We start from the raw sequence: 20764 nt of genomic DNA on the forward strand, positions 1-20764 counted from the left end.
GAAATAATGGTAAGGAATTTTTCGAAAGTGGAAGATTTTTTTGTCCATCACATACCAAATAACAAAAACCTCCTTCAGTTTATGCACAGGTGCTACTATGTGGGAGATATGCAGTGATATTTGGGGCCTACATTAAAACAAAGCAAATTTTTCATATTTTTTATTGTTTTAGTCATTTTAGTGCGGTGCCACTTTACAACAAATGGAAAGTAGTTTTGAAAAACCCAAGGAGGTTTTTGTTAACCACGAGCCATATAACAAAAACCTCTTTCAGTTTATTCACAAGGGTCGTGAATTTGAATATGTGACTAGATCTTTACAGCTCATTTTGACAGATTTAAGTTTTTAATGATTTTATGTTTTAAAGATGATTTTGTGGCACAGATTCCAAGCAACTGAAAACGAATTTCCAGAATTTGAGAGAGGTTTTTCTCCAACATGACCTTATCTACAAAAACCTCTTTTAGTTTTGTAACAGGTGCCATGGTTTAAGATATACGAGTTCATCTTGAACACTTATTTTCAAAAATTCGATCCAAGTTTATGTAACTGATTCTATTTTGAAGAAGATGGTTGAACTCAATTCCCTTAATACAAGGATGAGTAAATGTATAAATTTTATGAATTTCATAGTGTAGAGGTTCGATTTTGGCAGCAGAGAGGTTGTCTTGGCTTTGTGTAGAAATTTTCTTGAATATCATTTTAATAAAACAGTCTTTTGCCCTTTAGATCTAGGATTCATCACGGTGCTGATGTTTAGTATGTTTTTCCTGTAATTCATTTACACATTATGTTTTTTCTGCCTTGTTACAGCATTATCTAAGTAATATGTTAAGAATTCATCCGTAATGATGCTCCTTTCATGATGATTTTGTTGTTAGTTGTAATGGTTGTCTTAGCAGAATTCATCCTTGGCTAGATGCTCTGTTTTGTTGAGCAACCTCGTGATTCTCTTTCATCTAAAGTTGTTGTTGCAGATTCATCCTTTCTCTGATGCTTGCAGGGCAGCGGGCTTTCTCCCCTATACTTCACTTGGCTGAACATGGCACTTAATTTGCCCCAAGTTTGCCGGGAGAAACTGACATTGATTCCATAGTCCAAATCATCATTTCTCTTGTTGTTTCAACCCAAAACAAATCCAATCAAATCCTTTGAGCTACTATACCTAGCCTAAAACCCATATTTGATTTAGTGATCTTGACTGAGTTTCACAAAGAGAGAGCCCTCTCCCGACCTGGTAGAGCTAACTACCAGGTTAAGCGTGGTTTAATGTTACCCTAGACCTGCCTTCCTTCTAGCCTGAGGTAGATCCAGGCTCTAACAGGTTGGACAGTGAACACTTACCTTTTGGAATTCGGACAGCCTGCTTGGAAGCTAGCAAGAGTGCAAAGTTGGGATAGAAATAAGGGTTGTCACAAAGTGAAGGAAGAAGGGTTGATACATTGGCTATTAAGTGTTGAAGTGATGCGTTAAGATCTTTGGAGAAGTTTGTGGAGCAATTTCTTGTAGTGAGGTTGAAGTCATTTGGATGATGTTTTAAAGTAGTGTTTGAAGCCTTTAAAGTGATTAAAGGCCCCTTGTTGAAGCAACCTTTGAAGACTTGTCAAGGACTTTTTAAAACATCTTTGTCTACAATTGGAGCACTATTGAATAACTATAGAAGACCCTTTGCATCAGACATTGAAAAGTTTACACCTTGTTGAGGCAGTCCCCAGAGCATTGTTGGAGACATTCTTTCGAGAATCATTGCAGACCTCCTTGGTTGAAAACTTTGTGAAGCACTTAAAGAATTGGTTGGTGCAGACCTTGAGTGACTTATTGAAGATTCTTAGAGATCATGATGAAGTCCTCATAATGTGGCCTTGAAGAATTGTATTTGGATAACATGAAGAATTGTGGAGACACCTTCTGAGAAGATAAAGTTGTCATTGATGAGCTAAATGCTTTGAAGATCGATTGAGGGCTTATTGCAGAAGATATTGGAGCATAAGGTTGGAGCCCTAAAGGTTGGTGTCTCGTAGAAACAAGGTTGGAGCCTTGGGAAGATAGGGTTAAAGCCTCGTTACATCCAAGTCAGTGTTTGGCAAAGTACAATTTGGAGCCTAGTGGATTGAAGATAGGTGTCTTCATCTAGGGTTGGAGCCCTAAGCATTATTGTACCTGATTCATTGTAAAGAAAAGGTTTGAAGTCCTCGTTATTTCTAATTAATAAAATCATTTATTCTATATATTGTTCATTTTGTGTTCTAGTTATAAGTGATCTAAAAACTGGTAAAATTACAACTGTAAAAGAAATATTGATTCACCAACCCTCTCTGTGTTTCCAAGAAGAGCAATGGCAACAGCACCTAAACAACATTCAGGTATTACTTCATAAACATCATAAAGTTTTTGTTGACATTCCTCTAAGCAAGCCACCAGACAAAGGTTTTGAACATGTCATTGAACTTGAGTAGGGTGTGGAGGCAGTGATAGCCACTCCCTATAGGCATCCCAAGGTCTATAAAGATGAGATAGAGAAGGCCATCAACGAGTTGTTGAGGATGGGCCATATTCGACCAAGCTCTGGTTTGTTCGCTTCTTTGTTAGTGATGGCTAAGAAGAAAGATGGCGCCTTGCGGATGTGTATCAACCATCGAGCTCTCAACAATAAAACAAGCAAGAACCAATATCCTATTCCCATGATCGATGAACTGATGGATGCTTTGAAAGGGGCCAAATATTTTCCAAATATTGATCTTTGACCTGGCTATCATCATATCTAGGTTTGGGAGTAAGATATCCCAGAGACAACGTTTTGATGCCACTATGGGCACTAGGAGTTTTTGGTTATGCCATTTGGGCTAATAAATGCTCCTGCGACTTTCCAATCTTGTATGAACCATGTGTTCAATAACCAGTTGCAGAAGAATTTGTTGGTCTTCTTCAATGACATTGGTCTACAGCAAGAGATGGGAAGACCACCTAACGCACTTGGACGAGGTGTTGGTAATTCTGGAGAAGGAATTATATGCAAAGGAGTCCAAATGTGATTTTGGCACATGACAGAGATGCTCTATCTCCATGTTAAATTTGGCAACTAGGGCCAAACTCCACATGGGTCATCTTATTTATGACAACGAATATTTTTATTGGGTTCCTTTCTCCGAGAAGTGTAGGATTGATCTAGAGATCATTCGATTCTAACATGTACAAATGAAGTTATGAATTTGTACATTCAATCTGGGATGGGTGACCTCCCAGGATGTCCTGGTTACCGGGTGCAAGCGCCGAAAGTGATGATTAACGCTATGTGATTCATTTCACTAGTTTCAATCCCACTTCTTCACCCCTGTGAGCATCACCCGGTGCAATGAGTGCTAAGTGGACTATTCAAAAATCATGAGAAATTGGTTGATTACAACTACCTCCCATGGAAATGGTCATAGATAAATAACATTCTTAACACAATTGAATCCCAAAAAATGATATCTAATATGGACAAATTGTCAAGGTCGGCCAGCAAACTTATGTAGGCTCAAAAGCCCAACAGTGACGTCTATTCATCCTCAACGTTTGCTATAAATACATGATGCCACATCCTCATTTGGACACACTCATCTTCACACATCTCTCTCTCTCCTCATCTGATTGGGTATGCATTTCTAGGCAACATCTCTCTCCACACATGCGAAAGAAAGAAGGGCAATTTACTGTTTCAGCGTTGACCAAGTTTGACCGAATTTTCAGAGGTTGTTTTTTGGTTGCATTGACCAAGCATTGACCTGTTTTGCAGCGATTTTGGGTGGAGGAATTTTGTCCCAGCAGGCCGCATTTCTGGGCACAAAAATTGAGGCAATTCGTTGATTTTTTACCAACATTGACTGTGGTTAGGGCTGACCACAGATTGACTATTTGACCAAATTTTGAATGGGTTGATTTCGAACTATTTTGAGGGTTGTTTCATCTTGTTGTTTGGAAGTCGAAGTTCACTGAAGTTGATCAAATCTTTGAGGGTCAAATCTGCCCTATTGACCAGTGTTGACTTTTCTGATTAGGGCTCTTTTACTGATGTTATAAATTATTAGAATTTGTAAATTGTACTCTCTCTCTGCTGAACTACTGAAGACTAAAAGAAGAATTGATCAAGGGTTTCCCCACATTGGGGTTTGTCCCTGGCTGGGGCCACATCTTGTGTCCTCTTGTCTTGGCTTGACTTCTACTGTTTATGTTTATGTTCTATCTGCACTTTACTATCATGTTGATGTGATTGCTAAACTGGATATTGATATTGGGCTAATAAAGATAATGAAGTAAAATTGCTCTAAAGCATAGAACATACCATTGTTGCCTAAAATTAATACTCTGGCATGTGATTGGTCGTGATGGGGTACAAGTGCATCAGGGGAAAATATGAGCAATCACTGAGGGTGCCCCACCCCAAATAATGTCACGGAACTGAAGAGCTCACTTGGTCTTTGCACTTACTAAAGGAAATTTATTAAGTGGTTTTCACAGTTAACAGCTCCTCTTACAAAGCTCACTAAGAAGAGAGCATTTAGTTAGTTAGAGAAAGAACAAGAAACATTTGAGAGGATGAAGGAGTTGATGAGCACATGCCATGTGTTTGCTTTACCAGATTCCACCCAACTATTCGTGCTGGAATGCGACGCTTCAGGGACAAGAATAGGAGCAGTTATTATGCAGAATCAGCACCCCATAGCGTTTGAAAGTCGCAAGCTTAGATATTATGAGTTGCACTATTCGATCTATGATAAGGAGATGTTGGCCATAATGCATGCATTGGCCAAATTCACGCAGTGTCTAATGGAAAGCATATTTAAGGTAAAAATTGGCCATAATAGCCTGAAGTTCACCATGGCGCAAAAGGCACTGAGTGAGATGCAGTAAAATGGATTAGCAAGTTGCAGACCTATGACTTTGATATAGAGTACGTCAAAGGTAAGAACAACATAGTGGTCGACGCACTATAGAGAATGCCACCCACCTTCTCACTCATAGAGATCACTGAAGATTAGAAGTTGTTGCTACTGGTGGAGTATTCGAGGAATAAATTTGCTTGCGAGATTCTGGAAGGGTTGATCCTTGATGACAAGTATCGAGTTATGAATGACATTATTTACTATAAGGACCGAGTATATCTAGTGTCAGAATCAAAACTCGAAGAGAAAATTATGCAAGTCTCGCACAGCTCACCCTTAGCAGGACATTAGAGATATTTTAAGACCTACATGATGATTAGGGAGAGGTTCACCTGGAAAGGCCTCAAGATCGATGTGTTGAGGTTCGGAGTGCAACACTTGCTAGCAAAATAAGGCAGAGCACACCCATCCAGCCGATTTACTATAGCCACTCCCCATCCCAGAGCAAAAGTGGGAGGGCGTTTCCATGGACTTTATCACTGGCTTACCTCCAGCCCAAGGGAAAAGAACACATATATGTAGTGATAGATCGACTCACAAAGTTTGCTCACTCCTTTGCCATATCATCAAAGTATGCAGCATCACAAGTGATCGAGTTATTTTTCAAAGAGGTCTTCAGATTACATGGGTTATCGAAGACCATTATCAGTGATAGAAATAGCAAATTCATGGGCGGCTTCTAGCAAGAGCTTTTCAGACTTGTAGGGACAAAGATGACTCCGAGCACCAGCAACCATCCAAACACTGATGTGCAAAGCGAGATAGTGAACAAGTGGTTGGAAGGCTATCTCCGAAATTATATAATCGGCCAACAAAAGGCATGGGTAAAGTGGTTGCATTTGGGAGAGCATTGTTATAATACCACTTTCACATGTACATTCGCATGACTCCCTTCAGAGCATTATATACATTTGACAACTCGACATTTGCAGACAAGATATTTGGGGATATGCGGGCACCTCTGACCAAGGATTAGATTCAAGAGAGGCAAGACATTTTGAAAGCCCTCAAGGTCAACTTACACACGGACAAGAAACAACAGAAATTGTATGCAGACAAGCACAAGGTTGATCATAGCTTTGAAGTGGGAGACATGGTAAACCTATGTCTTCAACCCCATAGGCAGACATCATTAAAAACAAAGGGAGTGAAAAAGTTGAAACCCAAGTTCTACGGGTCATTCGAGATCTTGAGACGAGTTGGGGAAGTGGCCTACGAACTCGAGTTCACTGAAGGATGTAAAATTCATAACGTCTTTCGTGCTTTGTGCGTTAAAAAGGCCCTAGGGCAACATGTTGTTACTTATGCAGAACTTCCACCATTAGACAAAGAAAATCTTGGTTCCGAAAAATATCCTAGAAACAAGGGAGAGGAAGTTGTGCAATAGGTCAATAAAGGAGGGCATGATAAAGCAAAAAGATCTACCTGTGGAAGATGCCACCTGGGAGGGTCAATAAGTGCGCAAATATCCTAAGTTAAAATTGCTCGAGGGAAAACAATTTTGGGCAAGGAGAACTGTAATGTCCCCGACCACTTGGGAGACTTGTGACGAAATCCGCTAGCCCATAGGCTAAAGCGAGGAGATATTTAATAAAGGGACTTAAATTGCCCAAGGAAAACATTATAAAGTCTAAAAAGAAGAAAGGGTGATATTCCTTAGGCAAGTGAAAAAAGTCACTTTAACTTTATAAAGAGAAATATCGTAAAGTGACTTTATAAAGTTAATTTAATAAAGGGAAGGTGAAAAGGTGACCCTAATTTCATAAAAGAAGAAAAATGAGACTTTCATTATTCTTGCATTTGAGTTTTTTTGGAGAAAGTGCTATTGAAGAGAGTTTGAAGGAGAAGCTTAGGGTTTTGGAACCCTAGCCACCATAGCAAACTTTGGTGTTAAAACTAGACACCTTAGTTTGGAATTAAGAACGAAATCACTCGTATTTCACCATTGAACTTCAATGGAGAAAAGGATTTGCAGTAAATATTAATATTTTGAGGCGTTATCAGTTAATTTTATTCACTGATGTTTTTTTCATAAATCTTATCTTACAAGTGATGGCCATGGAAAAATCTGGAAGTTATGTGAATGAGAATAAGGACCATTGAAAGTTGCAGATGCCAACTCTCAAAGAGAACGAGTTTCATCATTCACAAGCGAAGATTCTCACTGTTCTGAAGTTCAAATCTGTAAGGAAGACACAGCTCGAGTTTCATTGTGTTCTTGTGCTGGAGAAGTGGTCTCTGTTAAATCAGATTTTATCCTTGGAGGGGCATCGAGCTCCTGGTCAAAACCTCCAGTTTCTTTACAGCTGAACGAACCATATTTTCTTGGGCTGTTTACAGGTGGGCTGAGTTAAGCATATCATTTGTGGGGCCTATTCTCTTTGTAACTGGACTCCACACTCATCTGCTGGACATGGGGCCTGTACCTAGTCTGTGGATGTCAATTAATCTGGTTTTGAAGGTTTGTGGGCCTTATTTGAGACTTTGGTAAGTTGTATTACTACAGCTGAACGTAGCTGTGATTTACACTATTGCGTGGAGGATATATGGACCCTTTGGGGCTAGTTAACATAAAGAACAAGTGTGAAGAAATTGTGTGTATCATTTAGGAGCCCAGGGCAAGTTTCACTGACTGCTGTGCGTGTAATCTTGTTAGGATTTAGGCTTGTAAATCTTGCTGCTGTCAAATACAAGAAACTGTGTGCTTCCAGAATCTATTTCATTGTGATATTGTGTTGAGTTGGTGGTCAAAATTATATGTATCAGCTGTATGTAAATTTCTGAGTAATGAATATATCAGATTGAACTCTTTTGGGGCTTCAATGGTATGTTATTTGTTCACTGTCGTAAGATAATAGCTCCAGCAGCATCTATGTGATGTGTTTGACAAAATTTCTAGCTGAAATATTCACCGGAAAACTCAGAAATTTGTCAATTGGGAAGTTTCCTTGTTTGGAATTTTACACCTAGTTATAAGCAATCAAGTGCAAGCAAGACATTGATGATCAAAACAAGAGCATTCAATGATTGCATAAGGTTTGTATTTAAGATAAGATGCCCTCATTGTTTTACTGTGTGCCTTGAAAATGAGTAAAAGGGGGTATTGGTGTGAAACAAAATTCATGTATATGGGAATATTCTACTTGGTTTATTTGTGAATACAAAAATTTGCAGGCAAAGCTTCATGGAATCAATGCTGAAGTGAGGGTCAATCATGCAACCACAACCAGACATTAAGAGGATACTGGGAACAATTCTCCACCAAATAGACCACGAACTATTTTCATTGGTAAATGATTTGTTAGGTGAAGGGACTATCAAACCACCTAATTATCAAGGCTAGAACCAATGGGAGATTATTATTCACTTTTTGGAGAGGGTATTGGAAAATTCAACAGAGAAGGAAATACAACACTTGGTTTATTTAGAAAAGCAAAAATGGAGAAGGAAAGCTTCAGAATCACAACATCTCAACCAGATGTTAATAGGAGATCGAGAACAAGCAAAGAGCACTTTGAGTACTTGCAACACTCTTCTAGATTGCATCACCATTCAATCACAAACTATCAGTGACTGTGAGGGAACTTTCAACAAAGGCAAAGTTTAAATAATCAAACAAGCTCTTGCCCATCTAATCCTTTAAAGAAAGCCAATCACTTTAGAAAACATGCACCTAAACTCAAAGGAACAAATCTTCAGGGAACATGCTCCTAAACTCAAAGGAGCAACTCTTCAGGAAACATGCACCTAACCTCAAAGAAGCAACTAACAGTGTCAACGCTTTTAAAACTTCACACAACTTGCTCATAACCAAAACAACTTTAGCAAGAAGACATGTCAATCACCAATGAAACAATGTAAGAACCTAAATTCATGCAGAATTGCTTACACAAACAAGAGAATGCCATATCCGTGGTGGAAAAAAAATGATCACCTACTTAGCCAACCTCTTCTGAAGAAGCGCAGGATCACATGAAGCAACGAGCAGGGATCATCCCCATCATTAATCCAAAGAGCTCAATAATGCAGTGATACCCATGAGCAAACAACACCAACAATGAGCTATCCATGTAGATCAAGATAATCACAGTTACTTCATCATCAATGCAAACATATAGTGCATGAAATCCATTGAAGAAAAGACAACAATATCATAGAAGATACCCTTATTCTCAACAAGGCACCCCTAGCATTCATTCAACAAGGAATACGATGTCACTAAAAGCCTTTGTAAAATCATCACAAACAAGCAGGTTTAAATTTTGAAATATAACTGGAAAACAACTATGCCTCCCAATCAAAACACATACTTCAAAAACAGAGTCACGAGGATATATCATATTGCAAATTTTAACAAGACTTCTTGCTCAGCAACAAACATCATTTATATACAACATTTCACCTTTTTCTATGGGCTGGACTTTTGAGAAAAGTTTTGTGGTTAGAATCCAGAATAAGCATTCTCATTCACAGTTCACCATTGGAACCTTGAATGATTCAAAGCAAGGGTTCCATCACCATTGAGATGTTATCATCAAAACCAGCATAAAAACCTCTTGAATATCATATCCTCTACACATCACCATAACAAGTAAATACTCGCACTATAAAGCATAGAAAACCAGATTGCACAATATTATAAAATACCCAGTCAGTAACAACAGATGGCAAAGAATTTCAAATGATCAGTCATATTTGACAATCGTAAACAACTTAATTTCCAAATAAAGTTTTGTTCAATAGTCTTGAAAAACTAGAACCACCACAATCCAGCTACACCAAAGGTGCAAATCCTTAACAAGTGTGGCAAAATATTTAAAAAAAAACATGGTATACTTAATCATGTTACTTATACAGGTTTCCATCTAGTTTACCAGCCTCCAAAGAGCAACTCACTGGTGAGATGATGCAGGCTACGCTACAACAGTCCAATAATCTTTTTATCCCCACAGCTAATATACAGGTCAGGGTACAAAACCTAGATCTTTGAAATACTCGTGCTCCAGAGCACTACGAGCAGTGATGCGTCTACTGGGCTCCAGGCACAGCATTTTCTGGGAGGGAACATGGTGGCAGAAAAACAAAGAAACAAACAGCAAAGTTGTCAGCATTAAGAAAAATTGTTACCTGACATCCTTTGATCATATTCCAAAGAACAAAGATAATGTTTGTCCTCACCGAGAGAAGATCAATTCCTGCTGGCTCAAGACCTGGAACCACAGTTGCCAAATCCTGTTGAATGCAAAACAAGTGAAGAAAGTTTTAAATCATGCATCAATATCACCATGTCTCCCATATGTATTTCAAATGGAAATAAAACTTGAATGTCCACTGAGTTCAATAGAAAAAAAGTAAATGTTATTGATGGGATGATCTATGCAAGAATAATCATAGAGCTAATTAAGATCAATGATGCTTGGCCAAATTAAGATCCCTGCCGAGTGTTGTGCAAAAGTTATGCAATACAATGGAACCCCAACTTCCCTCTCTTCAAGCCCATAACTTCACCCCAACTTCCCTCACTTCTGAAGATCTTGCAGTTTCACCTTGTATAAGGCCCAAAACATGACACATAGTCTTAATCATTAATCCTATCAAGAAGCCCTCTTCTAACCTCCTCTAACAGGGGACTGGCAATTAATTTAGGAAATCATCATTTAATGCAGTGCAGAAATTCCATTATTTGCATTCAAAGGGGAGAACATGCAACTCACAGATGCATCAAACATGGAAAATAACACTGGGAGCAGCAGACTTGTGTGAAGTTCAAATGAACTAGAAGCCCAACATGCCCCTCATAGTCATTGCTCTATTTATGGAACAATTTACTAGTAGAATAGTATTTCATTTGTCACTTGGAACAGGCATTGAAAGTCAAGTGGATGGATAAGCTCTTCTGGGACTCCTGGACTGCACCTTTTTGAAAATCGGTAAGGTGGGACCTCCTGGAGAAGTTTTAAGTTAGTAAGACTTTGTTTTGTTTGGCTAGCGTACTAAGGGCCATCTACCATTATTGAACTATTTTTTAAGATCCTTTAAAGTTTCAAGTAAAAAGGAAAAAGAAACGGCTGCTCTTTTCCAGCATACTGGAAAACAGCCAAAATAAGAGCAATCTCTGACTGTCCAAAAACACCAAAAAACTCATTTCCAAAATTCCTACACCTTTGTCTAACTGCAAACACATCTGATGTCAATTGGGTCTAGCACCACTGTTAGGTGGAATGATTGTTATCCTCCCTACAATGGTTCTAATCCCGCCAATGACATGTTGATATGGCCTTTGGCCCTAAGGAATTTTCTTAAGCCTGGGTGCCATCCTCAGAATGAGGCAAAGTTCCCTGGGTTTTCTCAGGATATATTTTGCAAAAAGCATTTTAGTCAATTGGGTCTAGCCCAGGCAATTGAGGAGGAATGTTATCCCTCCACACCCAGGACCAATTCTCACAAGTGACATGTTGACCTCTTAATGAATGTATTGGTGATTGCCCCGAGCCCCAAACAAATTTGCTTCACCCTGGATACCATCCTCAGAATGAAAGGAAGTGCCAGGAGTTATATTCCAAAAAAATTGTAAATTGGGGCTACGCTGGGTGGTTGTGAGGAGTGTTAACCTTCCAACCCAAGAGTAATTCCCACAAGTGACACATTCAGCACTTGATGACCATATTGTTGTCACAGTCTTCACTCCTGTGTTGACAAAGCCTCAAACTTCTGCAGAGTCAGGTTTTCCCTCACCTCATGGGGTTTCACCAGGATGTTTATTTCACAAGAAATAAAAATAGATAACAAAAAAAAGAACTGAAACATATCTGTACAAATGGAAAATAGTTTACAAGACATGGCTGGTTCTTAATAATAAGGTGCTAGCATGTGATAATCATCGAAGTTAAGAAAGATGTGGACCATCCAGATGCCATTTCTGTTATCCTTGTGATGAAACTGTTAACCACTCTCTTTCTTGGGCTTATATTGGATGGGTCTGGAAAGAGCTGAGGTTTTGACAGGTTTGAGATTGGTTTGGAGTGGAAACTTGATGGTGCTCTTAGAGAGGTTTATCATTCCAATACAATTAGCTATCCAAAATTTTAATATTTTGAAAATTTTCCCACAGAAGAATGTTGATAAGGCTCCCAGGCAGGTCGTACAGGAGGTAATTGATAGAACCAGCTCTTGGTTATATTTCAATGGGGCTGCTCAGGGAAACCCATTGGTTTGTGGAGCTGGAGGTATTGAGTTTATATCTGAATATCACTGGCTGAAGTTTAGACCTGGTTTGGTTCTCGATACCAACAACTTTGCTGAGATTACCACTCTAAAACTGTCTCTGCTTCTAGCAGCTGAAGGGGGTGCATCAGACCTTCAAGTTCTTGGTGATTTAATGCTAGTGATCAAGTAGTTAACAAGGGAAAATCAGACAGAAAACTATATACTTCGACCAATTTTAGAGGAGATTGTCTCTATAAAATCTGTTTTCACTTCAGTCTCCTTTCAGCATAAATTAGGAAACATCCTAAGCTGGGACATTATAATAGATATGTAGTGGTGATAAAATGATGTCTTATAATATCTGTAAGTAGTTAGGATGGTAGATTTTTGCAGAAGGGATCCCTTATGTGGGCAATGGGCGTAGATGTATATTCATTGCAAGTACTGTATTTGACATTTTTAAAGATGTCCTGACAACAACATCTGCAGAACGTAATCCCCTTTCTATCAAATTATGATTTTTTTCCATAGGTGATATACATATATAATTTGCAATTTTTTCTTAATCAGCAAATGGGGATTGCAGTTGATTTTGTATCCTATATTTCAACTTCACAACCTACTTGCTTAGGATTTCATGAGCATAACAATGTATGCATCATAGGTTTTACATATACATTAAATCAATAGAAATCTTCACAATATTTGGGAAGATAATAACTAATCCAGAAATCTGAATACAATACAACAACGGAAATAGTCAAACTCCATCCCCCACCATTACCACCACAGAAACCAAAAGAAAATTGTATATATAGGGCAAGGCATTTGGCCAAACTGTCAATAGATTACATTGTCAAAACCAACTTGCCTACATATTTAACCCATTCCTGAGTAGATGGTCAACTATATTGTATACTAGTAATTGTGGGAAATTAAATTGACTAAATGAACGAAATCAATCAAGACTTCTAAATATAATGGATAGGTTGCTGCTCAAAAATGGGCTGATGTACAAAAAGAACAAAAGTTTAGAAGAAATGAATATCTTCTGTCTAAATGAATACCTTTCCTACATATGTTTTAATAATTGATCTAGATTATTTCCATGTCAACCAAACTAGTTGCATGTGCCAACAGTAAAATTTAATGAAATACTGATTTTTCAATGCAGGGCCGAACAGTACTGAATTAATCATAGCTGTTGTCACAAACAGCAATAGCATTTATTTCAATTCAACGGCAGCCATATTAATCACCAATGACAGCTATACTCCTGCGAAACAATTTCTGTACTATATATTAAATAACAGCTATATAATGCATTAATTATAGCTATACTAGGCACATTACAACAGCAACAATTGCAGTCTTTATTAAAATGAAAAGAGTATTTTTACAAAACAAGAATGATATTTATAAATTCATAAAGGATAAAATTCCATCAGTCGAGAGAAGGCAGCCTACACTTAATGCAGGCTACCAACTTGAATTTATTGCAAGGTTGGCTTGGTAGATGCTCTTGTGTGAAAAATCACAGTCTTGGAATCAAATCTGATTGAGTCACTCATTACCACCATCCTCCTAGAAAACTGGGGAATAGAGAGAGAATTCCATGGGCGAGCTGGCATGGTACCAATGTCCTTAACTGGAATGCTTGATACACAGGCAGAGAGGGAATATATTTCGCCAAGCGAATTAAAAAAAAATAAAAAATAAAAAATATGTGCACTGCCCTAACAAATTGAGATGGTCTATCACAAAAGATATATGGATATATATTTAATAGATGCAGCTAACAATTTTCCTACCATTCTTTGCACGTTGCCACTTTTAATATAAGTGCAGAAGTAGATGCATGTACCTTCTTGCGCAAAAATTATCTTATTATTTATTGTCCTTGATTTACATCACCATGAGCTGTAGCTAGGCCCTAGAACTTACACCAAGCTAAGGTATAATACCTTTCAGCTGGCTAACACTTTCAGGGGCAACAGCATTATCTTGACAAATCCAGGGCAGGGCAGATGCCATTACGCTGATTACCACCTCCAAAAGATGTCAATTGCATCATATTAGCATGTACCATTTACTTTCCTTCTATAGTAAGAGTGATGATGAGCATGCTAATTGTATCCAGAAGCAGACGATGTGATTTTTATCACACAGATAGAGGCAATGAACACAAAGTTATGATGAACAAGTGTGATTGATAGACGGGAGTCTATCCAATCCTACTTCATGAGGATTACAAAAATGAAGAATGATCTTCTATATATTGGAGAGGTTGTTGCTGTCAAGGAGCTCACTCTCATTGCTCTTGGAGGTCTCACAAGAGCATGGGATGTGTTTAACACCACTATTTTTAACAATGACAGGATTCCTAGTTTCAATGAATTATTGGCTAGATGCACACAAGAAGAGACAAGGATGATGGAGAGAGACAAACCTTCAAATGGAAATGAACCTACTGCTTTCTCCACTCATACAAAGAGGAAGAACAATGCTGGTCCAAAGAGACAAGGTCAAGGATTCAAGCAAGGAATAAAATGAAGGTGCTACAATTGCAACAGGGTTGGCCACTATGCTAGAGAGTGTCCTCACAAGAAGGATACTCCACGGGATGACAACAACAGCAACAACAATCACAACAATTTGAAAGGCAATGGCAATCAAAGGAACATCAGGTTCAACAACAAAGGAAAGAGGAATGCTCCCGCTGCTCGATATGGTAATGGTCGACCTCCCAAAAGGACGAGAAATTCCAAGTATGAGGAAACTAATGTTGTAGAAAAACAAAAAGAATTTTATCTTATTTCCGCCCTCACTACTGCCTCTCCTTCGGACACTTTGGATCATTGGTTGATTGATAGTAGTGCCTCAAGGCACTTCAGGGGGTACCAGGAGGCCCTCTCAAATTTGATTGAAAAGAAGACTAATTTGGAGATCATGTAGGAATTTACAGGGTAAGTTCCTCAGACAGAACACCAAAGGACACCGCTCACAAACAGATCACAGATCAATACACCAGTATTTTGACGTGGTTAAAACCCTCAAAGAGGGAAATAGTCCACGGCCTGAGCCAACGCGGCCACTTCAGGCAATTTATTAATAAAAGAATGAAAATTTACATATGCTTCTCTCATAGACGGATTTCCCTACAAATGACCCTCCATGCGCTTTAAATAGAAATCATGGACCAATCGGGTGTTAAGCCACGGATCAAGTGTCGGTAATACCAAGGAGAGAATGAACCGTCGGATTGTAAGTTACAAAATGTACAAGGTAAAGAAACACACTTTACCTAACTTTGTACCTAACTCTATACTAGACCAAGTTGTACTTAACTATTTCCTATGTGTCGGAATATCCTAACATCCCCCCTTAAGAACAACTTGGGATAGGATTGAAGGATTTACAAATATGACACAATAGGAGAAGGAAGGAGGCACTAGAGCCTATCCCCCCTTAGTGACAACTTCCTGAACTCCAACCATAAATCGAAGTTTAGTGAACTTCGCCTCTGTGAGAGCCTTTGTAAAGATGTCTGCAACTTGATCATCTGTTGAACAATATTGTACTTCAAGAACATGGTCATGAAGGAGCTTTCTGATGAAGTGCATGTGCAGTTCAATGTGTTTGCTGCGCTGATGTTGGACTGGATCTTTGCATAGCTGAATGGCACTTTGATTATCACACCAAAGTGTAGTCGGATGCTGCTGCTGAAAGCCAAACTCTGACAGGATCTGACGAAGCCACAAGGCTTCCTTACTAGCTTCTACGGCACCACGATACTCTGCTTCTGCTGAAGAAAGAGAAATGGCACCTTGTTTCTTGCAAGCCCATGTAATAGGTCCTGAACCAAGAGTGAACACATAACCTGCAGTAGACTTCCGATCATCAGAGTCACCAGCCCAATCGGAATCAGTGAAACCAACCAATAGAGGAGCTGCTTCGGCACTGTAATGAATCCCAAACTGAACTGTACCTCGAACATAACGAAGTATTCTTTTAGCTGCTTTCCAATGACTTTCATGTGGGTTTTGCATAAACCGAGCAACAAGGCCAACGGCAAAGGAAAGGTCAGGACGAGTATGGGTTAGATACAAAAGTTTTCCTACAAGTTGACGGTATAAGGTAGCATCAACTTCAGGAGAAGTACAAGTGATTGAAAGTTAGACTCCAGACTGAAAGGGAGAAGGGGTTGGCTTACAGTCTTCCATGTGAAAGTGGCGTAGAATATCACATGCATACTTGGACTGAGAAAGGGAAATACCTTCCTTGGATTGCAAGACTTGAAGACCGAGAAAATAATGTAAGTGTCCTAAGTCTGTCATTTCAAACTTCCTTTTAAGGCTAGACTTCACATGGTTTATAAGGTTGGGATCACTACCAGTCAGGATAAGATCATCAACATAAAGAACAAGAATGATAAGAGACTTGCCCACTTTCTTGGTGTAGACAGTATTGTCAAAATGACACCTAGAAAAGCCATTTTCTAAAAGAAAGTTATCCATTTTGGCATACCAAGCTCGAGGAGCTTGCTTGAGACCATAAAGGGATTTCTTAAGCCGACATACAAGGCTGGAGTCTGTTTGTATAAAGCCAATGGGTTGTTCCATATAGATTTCTTCATGCAAGTCCCCATGCAAGAAGGCAGATTTAACATCCATCTGATGGACTTCCCATTTGAAAGAGGCAACAAGGGAAAAAACAAGGCGGATAGAGTTCATTTTGGCAACAGGGGAGAAGGTTTCAGTATAGTCAATGCCTTCAACTTGTGAAAAACCCTTAGCAACAAGACGAGCTTTATGTTTATCAACTTTCCCATCTGGTCCATACTTGGTTCTGTAAACCCATTTGCATCTAACAAGTTTTCGTCCCTTTGGTAGAGGAACAAGATCCCATGTATCATTTGCCAATAATGAATGATATTCTTCATTCATAGCTGCTTCCCAATCTGGATGGCCTGAAGCTTCTGCAAAGGTGTCAGGATCATAATTCACTGAAGCTTGAGCCAGTAAAGAAGAGGCTCTCTCGAACTGAGAACGTGTACGTCGCTGATCTGTAGGATCACCGGCAAGATCACCTGCTGCATCCCGAGTAGCACGGACCCATTTTGGAAGCTGAGGAGCTGAAGGAGGATCCTGAGAAGGTGGGGGAGGATTTTCATCCTCGCTTTCATCATCTGAAGAAGAAATATTTTCAAAAGTAGAAGAGATAGGGAGAGGTGGCACATCCGCCGAACTAGGCTCGCAGGCCGATATATTTTCAGCAAACTTTACATCTCTTCTAATGATAACATTTTTGGACTTAAGTGGAATAAGTCTATATCCTTTGACATCTTCAGAATATCCAACAAAAATACATTTTTCACTCTTAGGTTCTAAAGCTTTATGTTTCTCATCTAGAATATGGGCCCATGCTTCACTTCCAAAAACACGGAAGTGACTTACATCTGGTTTGATTGAGCTCCATGCTTCTTCTGGAGTGATATTCTTTAAAACCTTAGTAAGAGTGTGATTTATTATGTAATTTGCACAGTTAATTGCTTCTGCCCAATAATTAAGACTAAGTCCTTTAGATTGAAGCATACAATTAGCCATTTCCTTTAAGGTGCGATTCTTCCTTTCAGCTACACCATTTTGTTGTGGAGTATATGGAACAGTATGTTGCATTTGAATTCCATTCTCAGTGCAAAAGTTGATGAATGTGTTTTTAACATATTCTCCGCCATTATCAGATCTTAGCTTAAGAATTTGATGTCCAGATTGTTTTTCAACAAAGGCCTTAAAGGCCAAGAACATGTTAAATACTTCACTCTTGAGTTTTGAGAAGTATACCCAAGTGCGTCTGGAGAAATCATCAATGAAAGTTAAGAAATACTTGTAGCCAGAGAATGAAGCAACTGGAAGTGGACCACATAAATCACTATGCACGAGCTGAAAGGGGCTGAGGCGTGCCAAGAGGCACGTTTTTCAAAACTGTCCCGATGATGTTTTCCGAGTACACATCCGGAACAAACACCATCTCTGCAAGATACCATGGGAAGACCTGTCACCATATTTTCTTTACATAGATTCTGAAGAGAGCGATAGTTTAAGTGACCAAATCGCTCATGCCAAAGTTTGCTCACTTCATCATTATGAGCAACAAATACTGAGGGAAGATTTGATGACCCAAAGTTGTGAAACTTATACAACCTTGTAGAATCATCAGCAATGCCAGTAGCTAAAATCTATCTAGGATCTCTTAGGTCCTTAATTACAACATCGTGAGGTGAAAATTCAACGATTTTACCTTCACCTGAATGGGTTATCTGATATACAGATAGAAGGTTGCAGGATAAGGTTGGAACACATAATACATCATTAAACTGACCATTGTCTAGATGAACAGTTCCAGTCCCTACAACACTAAGAGATCTATCATCACCAACATATATATTTTTGGTGTTACAATCATTTAAAGAAGAAAACATGGCTTTGTTTTTGGTCATGTGATAAGAAGCTCCAGAATCAATGAGCCACTCATGAGAATGAGAAGAAGAAGATACATTCAGTGCATAGCCAGACCGAGATGCTTGACAACCACATGCAGAAAGTGCCATTCCTGAAGATGAAGTTGAAGTTGAAGATTGCTCCAAATGGATGTTATGCTTCTTCATTGCTGCTTCCAAGGCTTCCATCTTCTTAAAGCATTTGGATTCTAAGTGGCCATCTCGATTACAAAAGTTGCAATGTCTATCAGTCTTCTTCCCTTTGTTTTTATTTTTCTTATCATTTTGTTGAAATGATTTTTCATTTTGAGGCTGAAATTGCTTAGGACCCTTGTTTGGTTTAGGACCATTCTTTTTAGGATACAACTTCTTAGGATTCTTTGGATTTGGTTGCTGCTGGGCGGCTAATGCTTTCTTAGAAGAGTTTCCAAGATGAAGAAGACCAAGGTGTAAGAGTTTTTCTTGTTCTCTTATTAAAGAATCACAAAAGGAATCAAAGGAAGGGGACTTGTAGGTTTGTCCTTGAGAAATGAAGGCTTCTCTTGTAGAATGGAAGGTGGAAACAAACACAGAATAGGCTGGTCCCAACTTAGTAAGAATGGAGTAGATAAGGCTACTATCTTCTTTCTTAACCTTAACACCTTCCAAGAGAAGTCTAAGGGTCTTGAACTTGGACAAAAAATCTTCAATGCAAGAAAAATTATTAGGGTCCAATGTAAGCAATTCATTTTCAAGTTGATGGGCTTTAAGTTCATTTTTAATTCCAAAGACTTTAGTAATCTGTTGCAGTGCTTCATCGGGAGTATCAAGTTCTGCAATATGGAATCTAAGATCTGGAGAAATAGACATTCCTATCAACCCACGTGCTTGGTCTTGCCTATTTTCCCATTTAGCTACCTTGTCTTCATCTTTCGGTTTGGTCTCTTGGCCTGTGGCTATTCTGTAAAGACCTTTACTTCTAAGTAAATCCACAATGTAGGACCACCATTGGAAGTAGTTAGTGCTATCAAGAATGACTTGGCATGGACTTTCCATTTTTAACAGAAATTGAAGCTGTAGATGCTGAAACTAAGTGTACCAATGGAAAGATCTCGAAAAATTAGGCTGTTTCAAAAAAAACAGTTTTGAAAACGGCTTCCGGATGAAGAAGTTATGGCTTTTTGAAAAAAAATTTGATGAAGTCGCCGACGAAGTGCGGTAGTGTGCGGAAATGAAAAATCCGCCCCCAAAAAATGGAGACTTGAACCCAAGACCTCTACTCTCATAAATTAGCTTTGCACCAAGTGAGCTATACAAAAAGTTTGAGAGAGAGAGAGGGGGGGGGTGGTTGATGCTTTGGGTTGCTTGCTTGCTTTGAGAAAGCTCTTTTTCCCTACAAAACAAAAAACACAAAACCCAACACGGACATACAAAAAAAAACGAACGTTGCGGCTCGAAGTTAGCTTTAGCCGGAAACTAGATATTTTCAAAAATGAACAAAGTTAGCTTTAGCCGGAAACTAAATATTTTCCTCAATGTTTCTGATTTTCCGAGATCACACTAAGGCGCAGCGGAAAAGAGCATACGCATGAGAAAAATCCTTCCTTTCTGTTTCTGATTTGCCCAGATCGCACAGAGTCGCGGGGCAAAGAGCATACGCAGAAATGAAAAGTATAGATCCGGTAATAAAAAAAGCTAAATAAACCGAAAATCGAAATAAACAGAGAGAAAATAACTGTAAACTGCAAATAAACACTGTATACCTCCAGATCTTAAAAATGACGCAGCTAGGGCTACCAGAAACCTTTTCGCGTGAAACGAAAGGGGTTCCTCACTAGAACAGATGCTCCCAACACAACAGAGCAGTCCTCTCGGCCCGAAAGCAGTCAGAAACAGTAGATCTAGGAAACGGTAGTCGGATGCAGTTCTACCAGCTTCAGATCTGGATCACCAACAGACGCGGCCCTCAAATAGCTCTGATACCATGTAGGAATTTACAGGGTAAGTTCCTCAGACAGAACACCAAAGGACACCGCTCACAAACAGATCACAGATCAATACACCAGTATTTTGACGTGGTTAAAACCCTCAAAGAGGGAAACAGTCCACAGCCTGAGCCAACGCGGCCACTTCAGGCAATTTATTAATAAAAGAATGA

The 20764-nt window shown here is 39.0% G+C and overlaps 1 protein-coding gene across 3 annotated transcripts in view; it reads right to left on the reverse strand.

Annotated features, from left to right (window-relative positions):
- Positions 1 to 9529: 9529 nt before the first annotated feature.
- Positions 9530 to 20764, reverse strand: part of LOC149190638 (cell division control protein 2 homolog) — a 45298-nt gene continuing 34063 nt past the window's right edge. For 2 of the 3 annotated variants that reach the window (XM_089412232.1, XM_089412231.1), the window contains exons 8-9: positions 10101 to 10154; positions 9530 to 9976 (exon numbers count right to left, since the gene is read on the reverse strand). In XM_089412232.1, the coding sequence (XP_089268358.1) occupies positions 9887 to 9976; positions 10101 to 10154 (144 nt within the window). In that variant the 3' untranslated portion in view covers positions 9530 to 9886. The remainder of the gene's footprint in view (positions 9977 to 10100; positions 10155 to 20764) is intronic. The other variant, XR_016256010.1, reaches the window with a different exon arrangement.

This window comes from Pinus tabuliformis, chromosome 3_1, assembly GCF_031772625.1.
Source record: "Pinus tabuliformis cultivar Carrire ecotype Pingquan chromosome 3_1, CPIR1, whole genome shotgun sequence".
Lineage (NCBI taxonomy): Eukaryota > Viridiplantae > Streptophyta > Pinopsida > Pinales > Pinaceae > Pinus > Pinus tabuliformis.